Source organism: Elephas maximus, chromosome 3 (assembly GCF_024166365.1).
Source record: "Elephas maximus indicus isolate mEleMax1 chromosome 3, mEleMax1 primary haplotype, whole genome shotgun sequence".
NCBI classification, from domain to species: Eukaryota; Metazoa; Chordata; class Mammalia; order Proboscidea; family Elephantidae; genus Elephas; species Elephas maximus.
In genome coordinates this window covers 55,256,720-55,282,650 of record NC_064821.1, presented here as the reverse complement: position 1 = coordinate 55,282,650, position 25,931 = coordinate 55,256,720, and the positions used below count along the sequence as shown (strand labels likewise).

At 39.6% G+C, this 25,931-nt stretch overlaps 1 protein-coding gene across 2 annotated transcripts in view; it reads right to left on the bottom strand.

Moving 5' to 3' along the window:
* Positions 1–1,513: 1,513 nt before the first annotated feature.
* Positions 1,514–25,931, bottom strand: part of DNAJC16 (DnaJ heat shock protein family (Hsp40) member C16) — a 35,200-nt gene continuing 10,782 nt past the window's right edge. For both annotated transcript variants that reach the window (XM_049877998.1, XM_049877999.1), the window contains 11 exons: positions 21,560–21,744; positions 18,998–19,102; positions 18,073–18,231; positions 8,300–8,430; positions 6,340–6,523; positions 5,413–5,595; positions 5,130–5,206; positions 4,015–4,095; positions 3,818–3,916; positions 2,968–3,138; positions 1,514–2,432 (listed from right to left, as the gene is read on the bottom strand). In XM_049877998.1, the coding sequence (XP_049733955.1) occupies positions 2,030–2,432; positions 2,968–3,138; positions 3,818–3,916; positions 4,015–4,095; positions 5,130–5,206; positions 5,413–5,595; positions 6,340–6,523; positions 8,300–8,430; positions 18,073–18,231; positions 18,998–19,102; positions 21,560–21,744 (1,778 nt within the window). In that variant the 3' untranslated portion in view covers positions 1,514–2,029. The remainder of the gene's footprint in view (positions 2,433–2,967; positions 3,139–3,817; positions 3,917–4,014; positions 4,096–5,129; positions 5,207–5,412; positions 5,596–6,339; positions 6,524–8,299; positions 8,431–18,072; positions 18,232–18,997; positions 19,103–21,559; positions 21,745–25,931) is intronic.

The window sequence follows — 25,931 nt, the reverse complement described above, 5'->3', positions numbered from 1 at the left end:
GAGGGGCAAATTTACCAGTCCTCAAACAGATCTGTAGAAGAATTTTTGGATTGAAACATTTTCTAGGAATGTTTCTAATCCTGTCACCACTTTCTTTTGCTGGTACAAATGGAAGGTACAACTGTCTGAAGGTCCTTTTTAATAATAATAATAGAACAAATCTGGGCAGTTTTTGGTTTTCAGAAATTAAAAATAAAAACCTACCATTGAATGAAGACACTACTCATAGGAGCAATCTACCACAAAAGACCCAGAGAATGATTTTGAGGATCGGCACATGAATAAACCAAATGAATCCCTTGACCATTTCTAACTGGGCTGGAAGCCATGGCATTCAGAGTCATCATCCATTTCTAGAGGATTGTATGAAGAAAGAAGCCTGGCATGGATTATTTCTTTTAATAAAGCTGTAGACTCCAAGAAAATTATAGGAATTCCTGGGCTCAAATAACTTATTATTACTGTAGCCCAAATTTAAATTATTCAGGGTCCAAATGGTTTGAAGCAATTATGATTAAATAAATAAATACTAACGTAGGTAACGTAGGAAATGTCCCATCACTGATTCTTACCCTTCACTTTACAAAAGGCAATTTGCTTTGATATCTGAACAGACCACTCTTTGAAGTTGTCCAAACTCCACTGGCGGTTTTGCCCTGATAAAAAAAATCCAAAAAACAAACTACACTCTCTGACTGGCTGGTAGGCTCCAGTGTGGAGTCCATTATACACTGAGCTCAGCAAGGTGGGTGCCACTGATCAGCCTGACCCTGATACTAGTCAAGCAGTTGTCAGTTAAGAGTGAAAACAATTACGATGAGATAGCAAAACAGAGGCCAGAAGCTGAAAAATAAGCCTTTTGCAAAACAGGAGTCCAGAACAAGTCTTGGCTCTCTCATTACAAAAGAGGGCTTGAAGATACGTCACTTTTGGGGTAACAGTTTCCAAAATACATTTGCTTATAAATTTTAAGTTCCTTGATACAAAGATATGTCTGCATTTTACTAAAGAGACACCACTGGTGTGAAGAGGCTCCTTGAACCTGACTCAGTGGCAGGTGGGAATCATTTGTTTAACATCTACTGGCTCATAGCAGCTTATCTCTACGCTCAGAGAACAAGATTACAAGTTATGGCTCCTAATATCCACACCCTAAAATTGACAGAGGCAGAAAGGCATCGGAAAACATACGTGTAAATGGCTCCAACATTACAGTACTTCTTGCTGCGCAGACCCCTACCCTGGCTCTGCTTAGCGCTGGGGAGGCGGTGGAAGGAAGCTCACAAAGGGATCCCAGAGCTGTAGCCCGTCAGTCACTGCCCAGCCCTTTTCTTGGGAGGAAAACCCAACTCATGTGCATAAGCCCTGTACACCCACTGTCTTTTTAAAATGGTGGCTGACAAGCTGTTGTAGGGAGATGCCCCCAAAATATACTTTTAGCCATTTACTACTGGAAAAACCGTTAAGTATAAGATGTTGCTTGGAACTGGGGCCTCTTTCAAGATGCGGGGCCTCTTTCAAGATGCAGGGCCTAAAGAGCTGCTGTGGGTGGTTCCAGTGCCAGAGCGTGCACCACGGCACAGCACAGTGGGACGGTGGATGGCCCAGAGGATGGAGGACGGGGTGGGGTGGGATAAGTGACCCGACCTGCACAACAGGCTCTGGAGGTTCCATCCCGGTACTGCTGCAGGCTTGAGCCCTGTGTTCTCCAAAATAAGAGACAGGAGAGGGGAGTATGGTGTGAGCATGTGACAGGGACAACAAAGGAAGAGGGATGGACAGTCTATTTTGAATAGTGCGGCATTGAAATGAGGGGTAAAAAAGGAAATATTTTGATCTAGAACGCAAACTTGTGGTGTTTTTCACTCCTAGGTCAGAATAGGATGAAGGAAAGATTCTTCTAGCCATTGTTCTAGAAGAGTAATCTAAAATCTAAACTCTGTTCGTTGGGATAGTTTGAGTCCTGAAAATACCTGTTCACAGGGGCATGTTAAAAAGTCTGAAGAGTTCAATTCTCTTTGAAATCCTCTCAGTCTAATTCAGGCCATGATGGGATATAAAACCTCTGTAAGGAGCCTTCCAACAGGCGTTCCATCCATAAGGACAACTTGCTCAGTTTTCCTTTGATGGGCCTGGACCCAAGGCCGCAGGAAGATTTTCCTCGAGATTCTCCCAGGTGGAGGGAAGAGTCAAGGTCACTGCACAATGCCATGGCTGCTTCCTCCTCTTCAACTGTTTTATGGGGCTTGAAGAGGCAGAAGTATTTCTTGTGGCCGTTCAGGGCCAGTACATAGCCCGTGTAGTCACGTTCCATGAAATGCTTATCATACTGGTTTGGGATCGGGGCTGCATCTTGAGCAAATTCTAGTAAGTATTCTAGCCACTCTCTGTGTTTATCTAGACTCAGGAAGGAGAAGTGTAGGCAGCTGCTCCTGCAGGGAGAACAAAATGCAGATTTAGGGTTCTTTCCTGACACATTTATTTGTAGGTAATATAAGTATCTGAGTTAGACGTTAAATAATAGGAAAAGGCTTTGCCTCAGATGGGGCCTGAATGCAGAACAAATGAGATTTTTGTGGAAGCCGGAGGGCCTCTACAGCAGCTGTGACCCTCTACTCATCCATTCTCCCACCCCTCGCTGTGTATAACCTACGTCACTCTCAGTGTCTGGCTCCTGGAAAACACACAGAGGCTAAACGACCGTCTGTTTTCTGAATGGGCTCACGGATTAAGACTGAGCTCAATCTCTTCTTCTGTTCACAGCAAACAGAACATCAAGTCAAGGGGAAAAAAGGTCACCCCGTGAAGGCACAGATTTTTGGGTTGGGAAGGTCACAGCCAGCATCTCACTGACTGGTCAAGCTTCTCAGAGTCAAAGTGGACAGAACTTTCCTCCAGCTGCCTCCTTATGTTCATGCCCTCCCTCTCCTTCGCTCTCACACACAGACACACACACGCAGTGCTTACCCAGTGAATGTGTAGACCTCCAAAGCAAATTTCTGTAGTAGGCTGGTCTTGGTGGAATTTGATAGGATGAGGACGACATTCATGTGGCCTGGCCTCAGGCGTACCAAGTTACTGGTGTATGTGACATCTGTGAGTTCAGTTACCTCCACAAAGCCTTTTTTAGGAATCTTGCTGTGAAGAAATACCGAGGAGTTAGATGTTATCAGAACAGAAGAACACCATTACTTGTAAAAGGCGCAAGAGGAAACAACTGCTATGTTCTAACCAGACTGGGTATGTTCTTTAACATTCTAGAGCCTGACATACTGGTAGGATGGGGATGACCCTGATTTTGTGATCCTTGGTCAACAAACAGCCTTTTTGATGCTGCTTTTCAGCTGGCGTAGGAGTAGCTTTAAGACAGACTGAAGAAGGCTGCTATTACGCAGTCTGCTTTCTTTGTCTCAGAGACCCTCACTTCCTGCCACTGGGGTGTGTACTGACTACCGATCATATTCATCACCACGGTTATGGTGACGCACCATTTTCTGCTTCTGGGCTCATCTACCATCTCTCTGACGTGCTTCTTTGCTTCCTGCCTTCATCACTAAATCTGAGACTGAAAAGCAGAAGTTAGAGTAAAAGATAAGTAGGTCCTGTATCTAAATGCCTAAAGGGTCTTAATAAAAACTACTCAGCAGTAGTTCTCTCTCCCCACAAGGAGGTGAGCCAGAGTTTATACCTGTATCTTCATCTACCTGTATCTATATATGTGAACTGCTTTATTAGACTACACAGTCTGTGGGCCTGGTGCTGAGGGGGAGGTGAGTTTGGTGTTTCGTCAGAGAAACAGCCCCTCTGTCCACACCACCTGCTGCTTTCCTTGCTGAAGGTCGGCTCTGTCTTCCCAGACTTCTCATGGGCTTCCTCTTTACCTGGAGGGTTTGACTCTCGTTCATCATTTGAGTCACTAAAGTAAGAAAAAAGGAGTTTCTTAAAGACGGGAGGCAAACAATCATGGAGGTGGGGGACTCCCCTTTCACAAAGTGTACCGAGAAGCCCTTATACCTGAAAGCCTGCATGATGACGGTGCCGAAGAGGATGAAGAGGGCCGAGAAGATCAGGGACAGGAGGGGCATCATTTCCCGCCTAAAATAAAGTTAACAAACTTTGCTCAGCTCTACATGGGTTGCTGTGATGTGACAATGAATAATTTTAAGTTTCTTTTCTCTGGCTAAAAAAAAGAAAGAAAAAAAAATTCCCAAACCAAAAGAGTCTTCATACGAATAAAATTTTCTAATTTCCTATAACTAGAGTTTTTTAGGGGGATGGTGATGATAGAGGAGAAAGTAGAGATATTTTTTCCCTTACTGTTCTAATTCATAGCTTATTCTAAAAGGCTGACTTTGTATTTCAGCGATAATAGGCTCTGCTTAATAAATTGTGCATAAAGAAACAGTAAAAGGGATGATAAAAGATTTAAGTAATAAACATAGAAGGACCTTGTGTTGAGGTAGTATTGTGACTAAAAAGGCTATAAAATTATTTCCTCTCAATTTTATTGATTTTTTTTTGCCTAACAAGAATAATTTAGATGTGCCCCAGAGGGGTGGGAGTAGAGAGAAAAGATGGCCTTTCAAGATTTCCTTTAGGACTGATGTTTTAATGTTTCTTTCACTCACAAACATCCACCACAGGCCTGCCATTTTCCAGGCGTGGGAGTAGGTGCCAGGAATCCCAGACATGGACAAGATGTGGTCGTGTCTTCCGGGAGTTGAGTCTCATTGTGGGGTGGGAGTGGGCTATCCCTGCTCTGACTAAGTCATGGATTCACTTGTCCATCTATGCCTTGGATTCCAAGTGTGCAGGCTCTGAGCTAGGCCCTGGAGGTGCCCTGATGAATAGGACAGCCCTAGGCTCTGCTGTCTAGAAGGGTCAAGGTGGGGTGGGGAGGGGGAGCCTTTCCTAGGCAGCAGAAAAGGGTTAGTCAGCAAACACCAAAAAAACTGAAGTTATTGAAAGGGGATAAAAAGGAGAAGAGTTGTTAAAAATGTCCAAACATTCTCCCACTTGTCTGTATCTAGTATGCACTGAAGTCAAAGAAGAGTAGACTCTTTTCAAAAGAAAAACACTGATACTGGTATTAACCGAGAAACAGAAACTCATCTTAGCAACATTCCTACCAGTTGTTGTGAAATATGCTATCCCAGCAGTCTGAGATGTATTCAGAAGCAGAGTAGAGCCACCGAAGTAGAAACACCTACAGAAAAAGAAAATGGATGAAGGTCAAGACTGAACCCCACTGTGGTGACGGTGCTCCTTCTCCCAGCTCTTCTGGAGACACAACTGCCACCCCCAAGTTAGCACTGCTGCTGAACCTCTGCCTTCAGCAAAAATCCTGCTGCCAGCTCTGTGAGCCCCTGAGTCCTGCCCGGCTGCCCAGCCTCACGGGGCCACAATGCTCACAGGGGCAAGTTCATCAGTCAGGTCGGGAAGAACAGCTTCAGAGGACAGAAAAGCTGGATCTTTCCGCAACTGGTCGAGGTAACCCAGAAGGATGAATTTATCGCTCTCACTCCCAGTCCACGGATCTTCCAGGGTTTTATACACCACCCTTCCTGCTGTGTTGCGCCTTTCTAAGATAGACACCTGGGACAAAAAGAAAAAAAAAAACAAACCATTAGAAGTCTCAAAAGAATGGCAACTTACTGGTTTCCCCCCTGCCCCGGGAGGATGGAAGAAAGGATTTAGTGAAGTCTATGAGTTCAAACACAAATATTGATGGATATAAAGTATCTGCAAAAAATTAAAAATTTTCTGTCAAAAGAAATTATTTTTCTGGTGACTTCCCAAAGCTTTTGGTAAAAGTTAAAGCTCCTTCTTCTCAATAGACTTTGTTCTATGACCTCTGACTTAATATCATAATAAAGGAAACTTTGTCTTTGGAGATTATAAAAACTGAGGATCCCACGGTTATCCAAGTGATGAAGAAGACAGAGGAGGCTTTCATCCTTCTCTAGAGAGTGATGACAAAGGGAAAGGGAGGAGGAAGCAAACAGGAGAAAGTGAAGGAGGCAGAAGTAAACTACCAGCGGTCTAAGGGAGAATTTACAAAGTAGAATACTGCACGGCCAGACCTGAAATAGGGGAAAACGGTGAAAAGGACTGATGTGCTCTAACATTTACTCAGGGGGAGATGCTTTCCGTGGAGGACTACAGCAGAAAATCTAGGATGTGGACTGCCTAGGCTGAAAGACTGGTTTAAGAGTAGGCTTTCCAACAGAACGTTATGGATTTCCTGGAATCTGCATTTAAGACTCCAGAGGAAGGAGACAGAATCCAGTGCCAGGTGCTTGTGAGGAGTTTGGGGTCAGGAGGGGCCCCATGACTCACCACTGATTTTCCTTGAAACCTGTCACCGTCTGGTAGTAAGGTGTTGGCAAACTCCTGCTGCCGATTGCTGTAGACATGCACGAATCTCACTGTGTCCTGTGTGTTTGCCAGGGCAAAGGACAGGAAAGCCTCAAAGGGCTTACTCAACTTGGTGGCCTCGGCAGTCAGTAAAACCACACAGTACCTGCGTGGCAACAAAAGAGAAAAGTTTATTATAAACGAATCCTCAGGCTGTGGCTAGGACCTGTACCAGCAAGCATTTATTGTGAAGAAGAGGAGGCTCTTATAGAAGTAAATATGTTTTGCATACTGAAAGCCGTACGCTGGAAAGTCCCTGGTGATAAAAGATTTCCAAGTAATTGGAGACATGCTCCTTTTCCAGATTGGTGCTATGTTCCCCAAATCAAACTTCCTCATGCCATTTAGGAATTTCCTTTAAGATACTGGTTATTGAATCCTTGATTCAGAAGGGCCTTCCAGAAGCCATCTGTTTTAGTTCTTCCAGCACAGTTAAGGCTCCGAGCCTCATTCTGAAGGACTTCTGGTGCAGCAGTTCCAATGGAAAGTTTAGCTATTCATTCATTCCTTCTCCCAAATATTTACTGAGCACCTACTACATGCCAAGCACAATGCCCACATGGAGATTCCACTGGGAAGACAGACAACAAATAAAATCTACCATAACAGGTAGTGACAAGTGTGCCCTCCCCCACCCACCACATATATAAAAGAAAATGGCTAAGGGGCTAGAAAGAGACCAGGGTTGGTTGGGGTGGGAGTCATGCTCCATTAGACAGGCTGGTCAGGGAAACCTCACCCGAGAAGGTGACATTTGAGCAGGGACCTGAATAAAGTGAGCCACAAGAGGAAATGGGGTCAGAAAGTTCCAGGCAGAGAACACTGCAAGTGCAGAGATGCTGAGATAGAGGATGACTTGGTCTGGTTTACGCTTTTAGAAGGATCATTGTCTGATGTGTGGAGAAGTGAGTGGAGGGTATAACAGTGGAAGCAGGGAGACCAGTTAGAAGGCTACCATGGTGGTCTCAATGGGAGATGACAGTGGCCTGTTCTTGGGTGGGAGTGGTAAAAAACGTGAGAAGTGCTTGGATTTGGGATATTTTTTGAGGGCTAAGTAAACAACAATTCTTACAGCCCAGGATATTTTTCTTTATATCTAATTAAAGTCTTTCTTGCTTCTCTTTTAAGAGTATAAAGGAATGTAAAAAATCTGAAAACACAGAGAAAATTTTTATTTTAAACAATATTTTAACTACATTTTCAAATAATAGGATCAATCTGTTTTCCTTCCATCTCCAGACACTTTTACAGATGAAATAGCTCTAAATTTAAAGCCATTGATTATAAATCTGAGTAAGGTATAATAAGTATTTTCCCTGTATTTCCAGACTTGTCAGATACCCTATATATAACTCTTCACATGCTTTATTGAATAAGTATACCTTAGCCTTCTCATTTCCCAGCTAAGGGAATCTAATTAACATTTCCTCAGTACCCTGCTTCCCCACTGCTTTATCATTAGCCTGACTCATCTCTGGACTCTCTCCAAATCTTTAAGAGTGCCAAAAACCCACCCTGGGTGGAATGTTCTAGTGGGGATATTAACTCTCTCTACTCCATGCTTCATTGAAGTGAGCTAATCTTTCCCTCACACCTTATCCACTTCATCTGGCTAGTGCCTACTCTCCTTTAGGTCTCAGCTGAAGTATAACATCTCAGGAAGATCTTCTCTGACTCCTAGACTAGAACAGCACAGCCAACTATTTGATCCTAAGGCCCCTGGACCAATATACCCAACTACTACCATCACAGTCGATAAGTCAATATTTGCTAAATGAAGAATAAGGTCTGTCACAGGGTGGTTGTTTAATCATCCTGTAATGAAATGCAACATGGTCCCTCTATCGAAATGACAAACAGAGACAAAGCCTTGAACCCTTACTTCCTCTGTCGGTGAGAGCGTTTCACAGGGCAGAGTTCATGGAACAACTTCTGACTGGTGAGCCTGGCTGCCAGGAGGTACTTGTTTTGGATGATGAAGTCATCAATGACCTGCTTCTTCATACCTCGGGCCTGGAGAAACCAAGAAGCAGTTGACTTTGATTAGGTTTTCTTACTGCAAGTGGGTTTTACTTTCAAGCTTAATAAAAGTCTGGCTGACCCTGGCTAAAGTAATATAGCCAAATAAGATAGATCTGTTTGACCAAATAAACATGGGCTTTTTCAACCATGTGGGGCTAAAAGGACTAAAATTACCTCAGGTCAAAGGAAAAATCAAGTGCTCTTTTCACTTGAAAACTTCTGTACACTGTTTTTATGCTGATCGATTAATACAATCACTTTGAATTTTAGGCAGGTTTATTTCCATTCAGGATTTGTAGCAAACTTAACAAATAAAAATAAACCTCATACATTTCAAGGGATTGTAATCATATACAGCAGGTTTTCTGATCTGACAATGTAATTAGAAATCAATATAAAATGTAAACTAGAAAATCCATTTATGTTTAGAAATTAACACACTGAGTAGCCTACTGATCTAAGAGAAAGCATATCAGGTATCAGAAAATATTATAAATTTGAATGACTGATGAAAATACTATTGAAACTCTGGTATCAAGAAAGTGAAAAGTCAATCCATAGACCAGGAAAAAATATTTGTAAATCACATATCTGGTAAGGGTTTAATATCCAGAATATATAAAGAACTCCTACAATTCAACAACAAAAAGACAACCTAATAAAAAAATTGGCAAACAACTTGAATAGACATTTCTCTAAAGAAAATAATGAATAAGCACATGAAATGATGCTCAACATCATCTGTCATTAGGGAAATGCAAATCAAAACCACCATGAGATCTCCCTTCACATCCACTAGGAAGGCTACTGACTTAGGCTGAGCTCTATAGAGAAGCAAAACCAGTGAAGTGTGCGTGTGTGTATATATACATATATATACATATATATACATATATATACACACGTATATATGTATGTGTACATATACATATATATATATATAAAAGGAGAGAGAGACAGGCAGAGAGAGATTTATCTCAAGGAACGGTTCATGCAGTTGTAGTGGCCGGCAAGTCCCAAGTTTGTGGGTTAGCGTCAGGCTGGAGGCTTCTCCTGACTCATGTAGCTGCAGGGGTGACGAGCCCAAAATTGGCAGATAAACTGCAGGCTGCTGGTTCACCAGATGCAAAGGCTGATGAATCCCAAGACTGGCAGGCAATACAGCAGTCTGCTGCCTCAAGTCCCAAGAATTGGAGGTCAGATAAATGATAAGCCGGATGCAGGATCCAGAGTGCACAAGAGAGCTTTGCCAGAACATCCACATATATACTGGATGCACGCTGCATCCCCAAAGAAACTCCCCTTACAACTAAATTGGCTGATTACATCAGATTCCGTCATGGAGGATGGCCACATCATTACATAACTCCCAAATTACATCACTACATAACTGACGAACTACATCATTATATAACTGCCAAACCACTGAGAATCATGGCCCAAACAAGTTGACACACAACCTTAACCATCACAGCTATTATAAAAAAAAGCTACAAAATAACAAGTGTTGTGAAGGATGAGAAGAAACTGGAAACTTGGTACGTTGCTGATGGGAATGCAAAATGGTACAGACTACTGTGCAAAAGTTTGATGGTTCCTCAAAAAGTTGAACACAAAATTACCATATGACCCCACGAATCCACTCCTAGGTCTACTCAAAAGAATTAAATACTGGGACACAAAAAAAGATACTTGTACACCGATGTTCACTGACTCATTATTCACAATAGCCAAAAGGTGGAAACAACCCAGTATCCACGAACAGATGAATGGATTAACAAAATGGGGTATACCTCATACAATGGAGTATTATTCATCCATAGAGAGAAGTGAAGTTCATCAATGTCTGATACATGCTATGACATCGATGAACCTTGAAAACAGTATGCTGAGTAAAATAAGTCAGACACAAAAGGACAAATATTGTATGATTCCACATATATGAAATACCTAGAACAGTTATATTCATAGAGACAAAAAGTAGATTAGAGGTCACCAGGGGCTGGAGAGGAGGAAGTGGGGAGGTATTGCTTACTGAGTACAGAATTTCTATTTGGGGTGCTGAAAACATTCTGGAAATAGTAGTAATGGTTGCACAACATTGTGAAGGTACTTAATGCCATTGAATCGTACATTTAAAAATAGCTAAGATGGTAAATTTTATGTTATATATATTTTACCACAATTAAAACAAAACAAACTTTGGAATACAGATAAAGCAGTACTTGGAAGACAGTCTTAAAATGAATATATCAGAAAAACAATTAAGGAACTAAACATCCATATGAAGAAGTTAAACACAAACAGCAAAATGTAAAAGTAGAATAATAAAAACAAAAGTAAAATTAACGAAACAAAACAAAAAGGATTAACAAGCTAAAATCAGTTCTTTGAAAGAGCTAATAAAACTGACAAACCTCTTATAAAATTGATCATGAAAACAAAAGACACAAATAGTCATTATCAAGAATGAAAAGGGGGAATCACTACCTACGTTGCAGAAGTTAAAAAAAAGTTTAAATTTGAAAATTTAGATGAAATGGAAAAATCTCTAGAAAAATATAACAAAGTCCAAAAAAACCAGAAAAGTTAAATAGTTCTATAACCATTAAAGAAGCTTGCAATAGTGAAAAATCTTTCCTTAAAACAAAACCCAAAACCCCAAAACTCAAGATGCAGACAGTTTTATAGATGGTTTCTACCAAACTTTCAAGGACGACAATCCAATCTAACATAAAGTCTTCCGGAGAAAAGAAAAAGGGAGAACGTTCCCCAAATCATTTCATGATGCCAAAGCCAAACATGGACATCATGAGAAAGAAAAGTTAGAGGTCAATCTTATTTCTGAGCATAGATGCAAAAATCCTAAACAAAATGTTAGCAAACTGAATCCAGCAATATATTGAAGGGAAAAATATATAATCCACAAGGACCCCTGGTGGCACAGTGGTTAAGCCCTCGGATGCTAACCGAAGGGTCAGTGGTTCAAACCCTCTAGCTGCTCTGCAGGTAAAAGATGTGACAGTTGCTTTCATAAAGATTTACAGCCTTGGAACCCCTATGGGGCAGTTCTACCCTGTCCTATAGGGTCGCTGAGTCGGAATCAACTCGATGGCAGTGAGAATGAGAAATAAACTGGGGAAAAAAAGATATATATATATGATTTCTACAGATAAAATAATAAAACCTTATTGAGAGATATTACAGAAGACCTAAACGAATGAAAAAGAGTTATCATGTTCATAGGTTGAAGTTTCAATTTGGTAAATATGTCTATTCTCCACAAATTGATTTTAAGAATCAGTACAAACCCAACAAAACCCCAACAGGTTTTTTTGTTTGCTTTGGTGGAACGGATAGAATTTAGAATGTACACAAAAAGTTCAAAAGATCAAGAACATCTAAGATGCTTTTGAAGATTAAAAAAAAAAAAAAAGCCAAATCCAAAAAACAAAGTGAGAGGATTTGCTCTAGCAGATACCAAGACTACCTCTGGGTGATTTAAAATACCTAAATAGACAAGGCAAAACTATAAAGCTTTTAGGCGCTCTGTGAGAAGAATATCTTCATGACTCTGGTGTAGGGAAGGACGTCTTAAATAATAAACAAGAACCAATCAGAAAGGAAAATACTAATACATGATTATATTAAAATTAAGAAGTTACAGTAACAAAAAAGACACTAAATACAAGGATATATTCATAGCATCATTATTCAAATTAACCCCAAACTGGAAAAACTCAAATATTTATCAACAGAATGGACAAACATATTGTGATTTATTCATACCATGCAATTTTCAATAACAAGAATGAACAAACAAAAACTCAGTAACATGGATGACTGTCTCAAACACAACGTTGAGAGACGCCAGACACAAGAGCTATACACTGTATGATTCCATTTGTATAAAATTCAAAAATAGGCAAAACTAATCTATGGTGTTAGGAAACAGGATAGTGCTTATTTTGGGGAAGGAGGGGAAATGGCTGGGAGAAACAGGGGGCCTTCCGGAGTGCTGATATTTTCTTTCTTAACCTAACAGATACTTGTGTATGTATTCCTTTTTCTGATGGCTCACTGAGCCCCACACTTCTGATTTGTGTACTTTTCTACATGTGTTTTATACTTCAATAAATAATTAAAAAAAAAGGGGAAGAGGTAAGGTGTATATAAGCTTATATGTGACAGACTGACTTGATTTGTAACCGTTCACTTAAAGCTCAATAAAAATTATTAAAAAAAAGGGGGGGAAGAGGGATATTGGCATAAAAAAAGTGAAAAAACAAGCTGCAGAGTGAGGTAAAATACTTGACACACATATGAACAATAAAGGACTAGAAGGGAGGGGGAAAAAAAGAAAGACCAGAGTCTAGAACACATAAATAACTCTTACAAATCAATATCAAAAAGGCAGACAATCTAACAACAACAACAACAACAAAAAGGTAAAAAGACAGGCACTTCACAAAAGAGGAAACTGAAAAAGCCCATATACAAATAAAAATAAATGCTCAGCCTCCTAGTGGAACGAAGGGCAATGCAAAGCAGAATCACAGTGAGATATCATTACATGCTCAAACCAGAGCCTGGTGAAATATAAATTCATACCACCACTTTGGAAACACATTATCTAGTAAAGTTGGAAAGTTGCATATTCTAGAATTCATTATTCTTACATCTAGTTATACCCTAGAACATCAGTTCTCAAACTTTTTGGTCTCAGGACAACTTATACTCTCAAAAATTATTGAGGACCCAAAGAACTTCTGTCTATGTGAGTTATATCTATTGATATTTACGGTATTAGAAATTAAAATTGAGAAACTTAAAAAATATATAATAATTCATTAAAAAAATTAGAAACCCTGATGGTGTAGTGGTTAAGTGCTGCGGCTGCTAGCCAAAAGGCTGGAGTTCGAATCCACCAGATGCTCCTTGGAAACTCTATGGGGCAGTTCTACTCTGTCCTATAGGGTTGCTATGAGTTGGAATCGACTCAATGGCAACGGGTTTTGTTTTTTTAACAGGTATTAAAAAATAATAAATCCATACAAACCCATAACAAACACGTTAGGACATTTTTAAAAATGAAAAACAACTAACATTTCCAAAACTAAAACTCTGTAGCGAGTGGCACTGTTTTACATGGTTGCAAATCTCATTTTAACATCTAGCTTCACAGGAAAGATAGGTGGATTCTCTCAGCTGCTTCTACATGCAACCTATGGTGATACATTGTTTTGATTGAAAATCCAGCCTCACACAGATAGATATATAGCTGGAAAAAGGAGGAACATTTTCATAGCTTTTCAGATTAACTGTAGATACTCATCTCTGATACTATACCCAAACTTGGCAAGTGGTAGTTTCTTAAAGGTTGGTTGCTATGTGGAATCTGAAACCTATCAATGAACTTTTCGTATTTTATTAAAATCCACTGACCACTCTACACTTTGAATGGATCTTTTACTCATGCATGATTCTGTAACATCACACACAAGTCATGTGGAAAATACTGGTTCGCTGATCTTTCAAAGGTTGACAATCTTATTTTACTACATCAACAAAATCCCATCACACTGATGAGCCGAACTCATTAGAAAATTTTGTGAAGCTGTCAAGCTCATGATGGCTGATATTCTAATTCTAATATTGGGATTCTAATTCTCTTGAAATTTCTTGTTGTCTTGTATCACTGACAACAAGTACCATCAGTTGTTTTCTTTAAAGTGCCAGGCTTGGTCCGTTCATTTTTGAGAAAATGTCTGCCAAATAACTAAGTCTGAATACCCATAGTTTGTCAGGTATTCTTTCAAGTAAAAATTATGTTCCATTAAAAAAAAAAGTGGCTAGCTCAACTCACAAGTTAAACAATCGCACATATGCTTGTCCTTAAGACAACCTTTGTTGGCTGCCACTCAGAAGTGCTTTATGCGTACTTCCCATTTCTTCACACGCTACTGAAACCATCAAAGACATGCACACGACGGTCAAGATTTAAACTTATAATTTTTAATGCTTCAGCAAGGATATTTTCAAGTGAAATTAGTGGTGTTTCTGTTTATTTTTACTGTGAGTGCTCAGGGATGAAGAACACAAGGAAGGGCCTTGGGGAGCCCCTCAGGGGTCTGTGAACAAGATTTTGAAAAATTCTGTTGCCCTTAGAGATACTCATGCTTGGGTACACTAGAATATATATGATGTTCATGGCACTACAACTCCTCAAAGGCCCAAAATGTCCATCAACAGAAGAATGAACAGATAAATTATCATGTGGTCACAAATACTATACAGCAATGAAAACTAACTAGAACTACGGGAAACAACAGCTGGTGTTGCTAGGGTTACACTAAGCCACTTGCCATCGAGAAAACTCGGTTTCTGTTAAGTGTACATTTTTCTATCTGTAAAGGACAGGATGGTAAAGCACCCGTTTGTACCAGTAATTTCATAAATTTATTTGATTTGCAATTTTCCCTAGGGGATAAATAAATACAATTTTCAGAGCATAAGCTATTACTAAAGAGCAATTTAGGAAGTCTTTGCAGGTTGAGCATAGATTGACATGATCTTCTCCTGTCTCTATTCCACCACTGTTACTTGTTTTCTTCCTGACTCTCTTTTTAGTTCTTTCTTGGTCTCCATCATGCACCTCCTTTTTTACTTACTGGTGGTTGTTCAGAGTTTTGCCCTTGGCCCCCTTCTCTCCTTACTTTACATATTATGCATGGGAGATCTCACCCACACTCAAGGCTTTAACCACTAATCATTCACAAATGAGCCACGAATCTCTACTCCCTGCTCATATATATGCCTTTCCTAAGACCTAGAGTACTATACCCAATTGCCTGATGGTCATCTCCACTTAGATTTTCTATACCCGTTGCCCTTGAGTCAATTCTGACTCATAGCAGCCCTACAGAACACAGTAGCACTACCCCATAAGGTTTCCAGGGCTGTAAACCTTTTACAGAAGCAGCCTGCCACATCCTTCTCCCGTAGAGCAGCTGGTGGGTTCCAACTGCTGTCCTTTTCCTTAGCAGCCAAGCGCTTAACCACTGTGCCACCAGGACTCTTAAGAGTTCCTATAACCAAACCAAAAAAACAAACATGTTGCTATTGATTGACTCACAGAGACCCTACAGGACAGACCAGAACTGCCTCATAGGTTTCCATGGAGTGCCTGATGGAGTCGAACTGCTGACCTTTTGGTTAGCAGCCGAACTCTAAACCACTACGCCAACAGGGTTTCCTATAGACATCTCTAATTTAATATATTTAACTTAACTACCCTCTTCCTAAGCTAGCTCCTCTTCTTTACTACCCACTTTCTACGTCTGGATCTGACACACACAACATCCTTCCCTATTTCCATAGTCTCAGGTACCCTTCATTTACACTCATATGGCACTCTGGGCTCACTCTGCCTCTAAGTGGGACACCTATCACAATGGATGGAAACTGCTAGTTGGTTTCTCTCCTCACCTCGACTGCTTCAGTTCATGGAAACCCAAAGAGTTACATCTGTGTTAACGTGCAAGTGTCTAATAAATGTAATGGGAAATGCTGGCAGCACAGTGGTTAAATGCTATGGCTGCTAACCAAAAGGTCAGCAGTTAGAATCTACCAGGCGTTCCTTGAAAACTCTATGGGGCAGTTCTACTCCGTCCTATAGGGTTGCTATGAGTCAGAACTGACTCGATGGCAATGGGTTTGGCTGTTTTTTAGTTACTAAATATAATGATCAAATGTAAACATAATGTTCTTCATCATAAAAGCATGGAAAAATACCAGATCACTTAGTTCATCGTTATATATCAGCTCCCTTTCATTTGAGAGGAGCCCTGGTGGCACAGTGGTTAAGCGCTTGGCTACTAACCAAAAAGACTGGCAGTTCGAATACACCAGTCACTCCTTGAAAACCCTATGGAGCAGTCCTACCCTGTTCTATAGGGTCACTATGAGTCGGAATCAACTTGATGGCAACAGGTTTGGTTTTTGGTTTTTGTTTGAGGGCCAAGACTATGGGCCTTGTACCTCTGGATGTGAGAGCTCTGTCTGTATCTGTACATAGCAGGGAGGCAACGAAATGTTTATTAAATGAATGAAATAAAGTATATAACTTCTCACTTTAATCTCCCGTAAGAGATGGAAAATTAAAGGATCTTTGCTGATTTTTAAAAGATTAACATTAAAAAATATAAAATATGCTCATTGTAGGGATTTTGGGAAACACAAAAATTACACTGACATATAATTTTGCCATCAAGAGATACCACTATTAAAGTTTTGATAGTAAACTAAATGAATCATTTATTTCCAGTTTTTTCCTATACACACTCGTTCATATGTTGAAAAATTGGGATTGTATTTAAAATGTATATACACTTTTGCATCCTGCTTGCTCTTTAACGTTATCTTATGAAATTATTCTCATCATTAAATATTCTTCAAATAGCCATTTTAAATGGCTATATAATATTTTGTTTGGGGTGTACCGATATTTATCCTACTGCTGGATATTTCTATTCCCCCTCACCAAATTTTCATATTATGAATGATACACTTAACATCTTTGTAGGTAAATCTTTGTCTGAGTTCCTATTCCCTTAGGATAGATTACTAAAAGGTAATTGCACTCCTTCAGGTCTTTCCTCACGCGTCATCTCAATGAGGATCTTCGTGGCCACTGTATCTTAAATTGCCACCCTCCACCAATACTCCACATTTCTCTTTTCTGCTTTATCTTCTCCTTAGCATGTATCACTGTATAATCTCTCCGCAGTAGAACATATTATGCTGATTGTCTGGCTTCTGCACTAGGCTACAGGGCAGAGAATTCTGTTGTTTTTGTTCACTACTTGGCACATAAGGGGTACTCAGGAGGACTCTCTTGCCGAATCAAACTAGACAATGAAAACGTTATCAACAAATTGCTTTTCTGTAAGCTTACTTCCACCCGCAGGGTAAAAGAGTGCCTATTTCTTTACACCCTCAATACTACTATTTTTACTTTGAAAATATTTGTCAATTTGATGGGTGAGAAAAAATGCTAAATTCACATTTCTTTGATCATCAGTGAGATTTCATTTTTAAAAATGTTCTTCATCAGTCATTTGAACTGTTCTCAGAATTTTGTTCATATTAGCTTATTTTTCTCAAGAAGTTTTTATGTTGATCTTCTTGATTACAAGGAGCCCTTTAGAAATTAAAAATATCAATTTCTTTTATATTTGTTGTAAGCATTTCCTGCTTGTTAACTTTAAATTTTTAAACAAAAATTTTAAAGTTATAGTCAAATTATTAAGATTTTCTAGGAAGATTTTTCCCAATGCTCTTAACTCTTCCCCACCTGAAGATTAGATAAATATTCACCTATACCTTCATTCTCTGAATTAGTTTATGATTTTTAATTTTTTTATTATTGTTTTACATTTAATTCTTAAGCAAAATAGTACCAAGTCAGATAAAAAACAAGCTCATTTTAAAATTTTGTATACCTAAAGGAAGACATTAATAACTAATTTCTCCTTCCCCTCATTTGTTTTGTTCAGTTTTGCTGTTTATTTACAAGAAGGCTCGAGAAGGAAATGTGAAGGTAAATCCTGAAAGACACTGACTCTCACATACCTGGATAACGTCAGCAGGCTTGTTGATGTGTTCTTTAAAGATCAGGATGGTGGGGGCATAGACATTGATGTTGTACTGCCTGGTTATCTCTTCCGCCCCTCTTAAACCGACATATACATATCCAAATGACAAATAATCTTTGTATGCAAAAGCAGTCAACTGTTAGGGCACAAGAGAGAGGAAGAGAATTAAATTGATAGCACAGTGCTTAAATCACACATCAAGTGTGACTTTTTCACATCAATGGGTAGAGATGAATGCTACCTTATTTAACCCCACTAGGTCTTCTATTCCTTGAACCTAGGAATTCTGTGGTGTTTCATGCACAAAAATTATACTAACAAAGGTAAACATAACTAATTCTTCTTTTCACAGATAAACCAAAATATTCATCTTACGGACATCTATACTTAGTGGGAAGCATGGAGCGTGTGTGGCATTATCATACCCTGATTATATGACAGTGGCCATGCTAATGGTTACACAGGTCACTTTTCTCTCCCAACTCATGTCACAGTGCTAACAAGAGGTGTCCTGGAAGTGTAGGACAGGGTACCAGTGAGAGGGCAGATTTAGGAGTCAGACAGGCTTCGATGGGATCACACCTTTACCACAGTGCCATGAGACCTTGGGTAAATTACAAAACCACTCTAAACTTCAGTGCCGTGGTCTATAAAATAGGGATAATACATGTATTGTTGGATTCTTCTGGGCACTAAATGGTGTTATGTATGTGGATGGCACTAGTATAGTTACTAGCATCAACAGGTGCTCAACATATGGTGGTTTAGGCAAATTTCTGGTCTTCAAACATTCCTGTGGGACATGCTATTACTTACAAAAAGGATAATCAGGCTACAAGTTTCAGCCACACATTACTGTTTTCACCAAAGAAATAAAAACATTACCCCAGCACATGAAGTACCTTGTACAGCAGCGGCACGGCTGGCATTTGGTCAAACAGAAGGACATGAGGTTTATTCTCTTGCTGCCAGCCAGAGAGGAATCTCACGTAATTTTTATTTGTAACCTTAAGTTGAAAACAGAATGTTGGTTTTAATATTTAATTCTTAATAACTGTATTCTAATCTAGTCTGGAAATAATAAAATCAAATATATGTAAAAGATTGTTCTGAAGAAAATAAGAGGCAGACAACTAATTTTTTGTCTGCATTTGTCTAAACCTATTTAAAAGAACACAGACATTGATTTCATATTTTCATTTGTTCCAACTCTTAAGGACTGTAATCATAATCCTTTCCGAAACACTTACTGGCCATATTTTAAAACAAACAAAACTGAACCTTCAAAGTTGGCTCTTATTATAGACTATGTGTCTTAATCTATTAATCTTCCCCTTTTTAAATGGTTTATATAAAGATAAGGCAGTCTATGGTATTTTCAATCACCTCATTTGCATGTGAAAGTTGGACAATGAATAAGGAAGACTGAAGAAGAATTGATGCCTTTGAATAGCCGTGCTGGTGACGAATACTGAATATACCATGCACTCCCAAAAGAATGAACAAATCTGTCTTGGAAGAAGTACAGCCAGAAATGCTCCACAGAAGCGAGGATGGTGAGACTACATTTCACATACTTTAGACATATGGTCAGGAGGTACCAGTCCCTGGAGAAGGACATCATGCTTGGTGAAGCAGAGGGTCAGCAAAAAAGAGGAAGACCTTCACTGAGATGGACTGACACGGTAGCTACAACAATAGGCTCAAAAACAGCAAAGATTGTGAGGGTGGAGCAGGACTGGGCAGTGTTTTGTTCTGTTGTACATGGGGATGCTGTGAGTCAGAAGTGAAGTCAATGGCACCTAACAACAACAACCCTATTACTTAATTTCATTTGTTGCCATGTGAATTGCTACTTTTGTGTTTCTCTGCTTATGCCCTAAAATAATCTTGAAAGAAAAAAATTAAAAACATGAATAAATCAAATTTCTATCTAGAAATTCTTCATAGGAGTTTAGGAAAATCCACCTTTCCACAGTGATCTACATAAAATGCAAATCTGATCACTTTACTCCTCTGCTTAACCTCATTCAGTGGCTCCCCATCACCTGCAGGCCAAGAGCAATGACCCTTCTAATTTCATCTTCTCCTGCTCAGCAGTGACTACTCCCTACAAAGCAGGCTGTGTAACATCTCTGGACCTGTCCTGGAACTCAGTCGCTACTTTTCTCTCCTCACCTAGCAAATTTCAGTCAGTGGTCATTTCAGCCAGGAAGCCTTTCCCAACTCTCTAGAACGGGCTCTCAACACATGTATGGCAAGAGTCGCCCACTGGACTGGGAGCTCCAATAGGGAGGAGCCTACAATGTTCTCTCACAGTTTTCTTTCAGGCTAATTCTAACACATACTTCTTTGGTGGATAATGACCCAGCAGGACACAGTCTATGAACAGGGCATGTACAAATAGGATGGCAATTTCTGTATGTTCATTCTCCCTGGTATTGTTAAAAGAACAAACCATTTAAAGCAAAATAGGAATCATTTCCCAGTTCCTTTGACCCTTAACCTAAGACACTAGAAAAAAAAGAGATGCTTTTTAAGTATAAAAATTTTAAACTAGTGTGAATTCTTTGTGTCTGGCTTCTTTAGCTCAACCTTGTGAAATGCATTTACAGTGTTGCCATCACTTTAAGTATTAAAATTTCCAAAAAAAAGTATTTAATAGAACCTAGGGTTGTCTGTAGATCTGATCATTAAATATATAACCAAATGTTATGCAATTGTCAAAACCCACAGGACTACACAACACAAAGAGTGAACCCGAATGTAAACTATGGACTTTAGCTCATATACTTTAGTTAATAATAATGAATCGCTATCAGCCATCAGTTTTAACAAAGATATCAGACTAATCCAAGATGCTAATAGAGGAACCTGTGGACAGCAGGAAGAGGAGGTATATGCGAACTCTGTACTTTCCACACGACTGTTCTATAAACCTAAAACTGCTCTGAAAAAGAAAGTCTATTAAAAATTTCCAAAAGTAGTATTTAATTTCATGGAATCTGTTGTTTTCTACAGACTTAATCATTAAATATATAACCAAATGTAATGTAACTTGAATACTTTCAGAAGACAAATACCTTCACATGAACAAATCCACATGTTGGAAAGAATTCCTTCATCCTACCACATGATCTAATTTTTTGCTTAGAAAATAGTGTAATTTTAGGTATAGTGGATGAGGTGATATATCATGACAGTGTAAAATCTACGACAGTATAAAACCTTCAAAGTGGCTATTAACAGGCATGAATTCTTTCAGTCTCCGTACTCAGTCTGTTCAATTTTCAGTCTTTCACAGATTTCATTTAAATAATTTAGTTTGAATAATAACATGTATCATGTCCTAGTCAAAAGGAAACTCAGGTCTAAGATGACCACAGGTAGAGTTCAGGGCAATGAGCAGTCCCAGGCAATTCATAAACAACTACTCAGCCATGTTCGCCTTAACAGGTACTTACTTTTTCTACCAAGTTCCCCGGAAGAAGACTTTCTACAAATTGCCGTAGGTTCTCACGGACGACTGCGTTATGGAAGAAAGAGATTTTCCCGTTTATAAGTCCCAGGATAGAGGGTGTGCTGTGTGCTCCGAGGTGATGGGCTAGGCGCCTCTCGTACCCAGCGTGGACCACACCAATTCCTACACCTGAAAAGGATTGGAAGACTATGAAGCCTTTCCGTGCCCAGGGCAGTTGGACCAAGTGCTGGCAAGTAATTTTTCGATGTAAAATAGAAATCCCCATCTGGTAGGAGACGATGTCGTTCCTAACAAGTTGTCCACCATTCTTTCACTGCTGGAATTCTAAACTGGCTCAGTTTTTTTGCAGTGCAATCTGATAACATTTAAGAAGAGCTAAAAATTTTATATCCTTTAGCTTATTATTTCTAATTTTGGGAGTAGATCATACGGAAATACTTTAAAAGAGAGCAGCCTGTACATAGTGTTGCTATTCATAAAGAGAAAAACACCAACAAAAACAAAACAAAACTGCAAACAATCCAAGGGTCCATCAACTGGGCAATGGTTGAAAAAAACCACAACTTATCAATAGGGCAAAAGATAAGTCATAGATTTCTTACTCTTCTGAACGTGTTCCCGTTTTATATAAATTATAGAGATACTACAAAATACAGATGATCAAAGACAGAAAGAAATTAAGTAAAAATTACTCAAAAACTCATATCCCAAAATAACCACGGTTAATATTTTGTACCTTTTCCTCCAGAAGCATGTGGATATATAAAATAAAATGGGCTACTGTTTTTAGTTTTTTTCACTTAATACTTTTCTTGTTCTTTCACCAGTATATCTGGAGGGTCAGCCACTCTGCTAGACAATGGAGATGCGTTAAATACTCACAGCCAGGAAACATATATCTTTTTTGTGGATGTCTAAGATTTCTCAAACTTAACATTTCCAAAAACGGAACTCCTGATTTTTCCCACAAACCTGGTTCGCCCACACCTTCGCCATTTCAGTTGATGGCAGTCCATCCTTCCAACTACTCAGGACAAAAATATTATGGGTCACCTTTGACTTCTCTCATTTCTCATATCCTATATCCTATCTACTGACAAGTCCTGTTGATCCTGTCTGCAAAATATACCCAGAAGTGGACCATTTTCTGCCACTTTCATTATCCTCCCCTATCTGAGTCATCATCATCTCTCTTGTCTGGGTTGCTGCAATAGCCTCCTAAATGGTCTCCCTGTTTCTCCTTGTCCCCCTACAGTCTGCTGTCAACACAGGAGCAAGGCTGTTCCTTCTAAAACATAAAAAAACAGATCCTGTCACTCCTCTGTCCAAATCCTGCAAAGGCACTCAGAATAAAATCCACCATCATTATCGGGGCTGGTAAGACTCCTCCTGATTTGGTCCCTGGTCTCCCTCTGACCTCCCTCCTCTCCTACGCCCTGCACGTACCTTGCTCCAGCCCCAACATCCTTGCTCTTCCTTGAACATACTGGCACACTCCTGCCTTAGGGCCTTCGCAGTGGCTGATCCGTCTGCCTGCAGTGCACATCCCCCTGATGGCTGCATAGCTGATTCCTTCACCTCCTTCGAGTCCTTCACAGTGAAGTCTAGCCTGGCTCCTATATTTAAAACTGCCCTCTCCAAACTGAAGTCCCTCAACCTGCTCACTTTTGTCTTTACCAAAGCACTTACCATCCTCTAACATACCACTGCCTCACTTATTCTATCAGCTGTTTATCGTCTGTCTTCCCTTGCTAGAATGTAAGCCTAACGAAGGCAGGGATCTCTGTGTAGTTTGCTGATGTATTCCACACACCCAGAAGAGAGCTTGGCACATGGTAGGAGCTCACTGAACCGGGCCATCAATCTATTTCACCAGTTCTTTACTGTTGTACCATGAAGTTGTTTTGGGCTTTCACTATGATAAGAAATGTTCTGAAGGGCATCCTTGTACATTTTTGTATATAGACATCTTTGGGCACTTGTATGATTACTTCCTAATTAATAAATTTGTAAACTGGAATTGCTGGATAAATGGCAGGGGTGGCAAACCTATTCCAGTGTGTGAAATATGGCAGGTAACTAATTAATTAGAGCTATTCTTATTAAGTATCACTTCATCCAGACCATGGTGAAGTCAGATACAAAGACTGTCTCTTACGCGAGTGGAATTTTATTATCTGATAGGCTCAGTGCCTCTTCCTTGTGCAGGCTGGGATAAACAACATCAAACTCTTGCTCTTTAGGTTGTGTTTTCCTAGACTCCCATCAATACAGCTTTTCCCAGTTAGAAGAGAATATAAGTGATTAGGTTTCTTCTCTTTTAGTTAAAATTACCTCTCAGTTTTTGGGATTACATACATCACCTTCTTTAAACACTGGTGTTTCCAAATATATTCAGGCCATTTTCTTGGGCAATTTCTACAAAGGAGTTTGATTCTTTTTTTTAGTTATTGTGCTTTAAGTGAAAGTTTACAGTTCACATTAGTTTCTCATTCAAAAATTTACACACACATTGTTACGTGACCCTAGTTGTTCTCCCTACAATGTGACAGCTAACTCCTTTCCACCCTGTATTTCCCGTATCTATTTTTTTTTTTTATTCAACCAGCTCCTGTTCCCCTCTGCCTTCTCATCTTGCCTCCGGACGGAAGCTGCCCACCTAGTCTCATATATCTACTTGAGCTAAGAAGCACACTCTTCACAAGTATCATTTAATGTCTTACAGTCCAGTCTAATCTTTGCCTGAAGAGTTGGCTTTGGGAATGGTTTTAGTTCTGAGCTAACAGAGCGTCTGGCGCCATGCCTTCTGGGGTTCTTCTAGTCCCAGTCAGACCATTAAGTCTGGTTTTTTTACTAGAATTTGAGTTCTGCATTCCACTTTCCTCCTGCGGTCAGGGACTCTCTGTTGGGTTCCCTGTCAGGGTGGTCAATGGTGGGTAGCCCGAAGAACCATCTAGTTCTTCGGGTCTCAGGCTGATGGAGTCTCTGGTTTATGTGGCCCTTTCTGTCTCTTGGGCAGGACTTTGATTCTTATTATTACAATCCCATTTCCACATTCTGGAGCCATTTTACTTCTCCCCTAGATATTAATTATCGTAAGGATTAGAATAAAGAATGATAGTCATTGGATAGGCGACACTGAGCTTCTGTTAAGGGTTACCGGAAAACTTGGAAACGGACAACGGTGACGGCTGAACAATATAATGAACATAATTAACGTCAATGAATTGTATATGCGAGGATGCTGAAATGGCAAATATCTTCTTACATATATATTTACCACACACACACGAGAATGATTAAATATTTGGTGTGTTATAGTTGTGGTATTTTTCTTCCTAAAAAGATGTTTTAGAGTATAACAAGAAGTTCAACTCCCCCTACCCCCACCCCCCCAAGCTGGGAAGGAAGAGCAAGAACAGTTGGCAACGCTGTTTTCTCTTTTAGACTCAGGCTGGGAAATGACCATAGCAACCGGTAGTGACTTGGGGTCTATGAGTCACAGTGAATAACAGTGTCCACTGTCTCCATCCCTGCCTTCAAATTCTCTAGACATCAAAGTTCATGATTTGTAAAGCAAATCTGCCAGGCCAACAGCAAATAAAATTATTCACAAAGCCTTATCTTGATTCAGCATAACCTGGCTAGATGACAGATGGATATGCCCAGAATCAAAATGAAACTGAGTGGCAAACTTAAAAGAAAGGCAAAATATCATACAATGTCTTTCAGAAACATTATTGAGTTTTTATGGGTCAATATTTCTGTCTAATTGGCATATCCTGGAGAATTAAAAAGGCCCTGGTGGCATAGCAATTAAGAGTTCAGCTTGTAACAAAAAGGTTTGCAGTTCGAATCTACCAGCTGCTCCTTGGAAGCCCTACGGGGCAGCCCTACTCTGTCCTATAAGGTTGCTATGAGTCGGAACTGACTCAATGACAACGGGTTTGTTTTGTTTTTTTTTGTTTGGGGAATTAAAAACTGCTATATTTTCTCCTCTTTTTGAGGTTGTAAGAGGATCTTCATTCTGTATAGTACTAAACATCTCTGTGTGATGCCTCCATTTTGAGGTTCCAAATTATATTTGCTTTCATTATGCATCACATCTTTTGGAGAATCTTTCCTTTTTTCTCTATAGCATACACACATTATTTTTCTTGCAATCTTTGACTATGCCTTAAGGGATGGCACAGAGCCAAGTGTAAGAACACATCATTGTCAAATCTAGCTAAACAGAAACCTGTTAATAAACTACGAAGATGTACAACGACATGAAGTAAAACCAAATCAAGACACAGAGCTAAAGCGAAAGCTAAAGCAGAAACGAATATACCTTTTCACCACTGTCTAGGCCG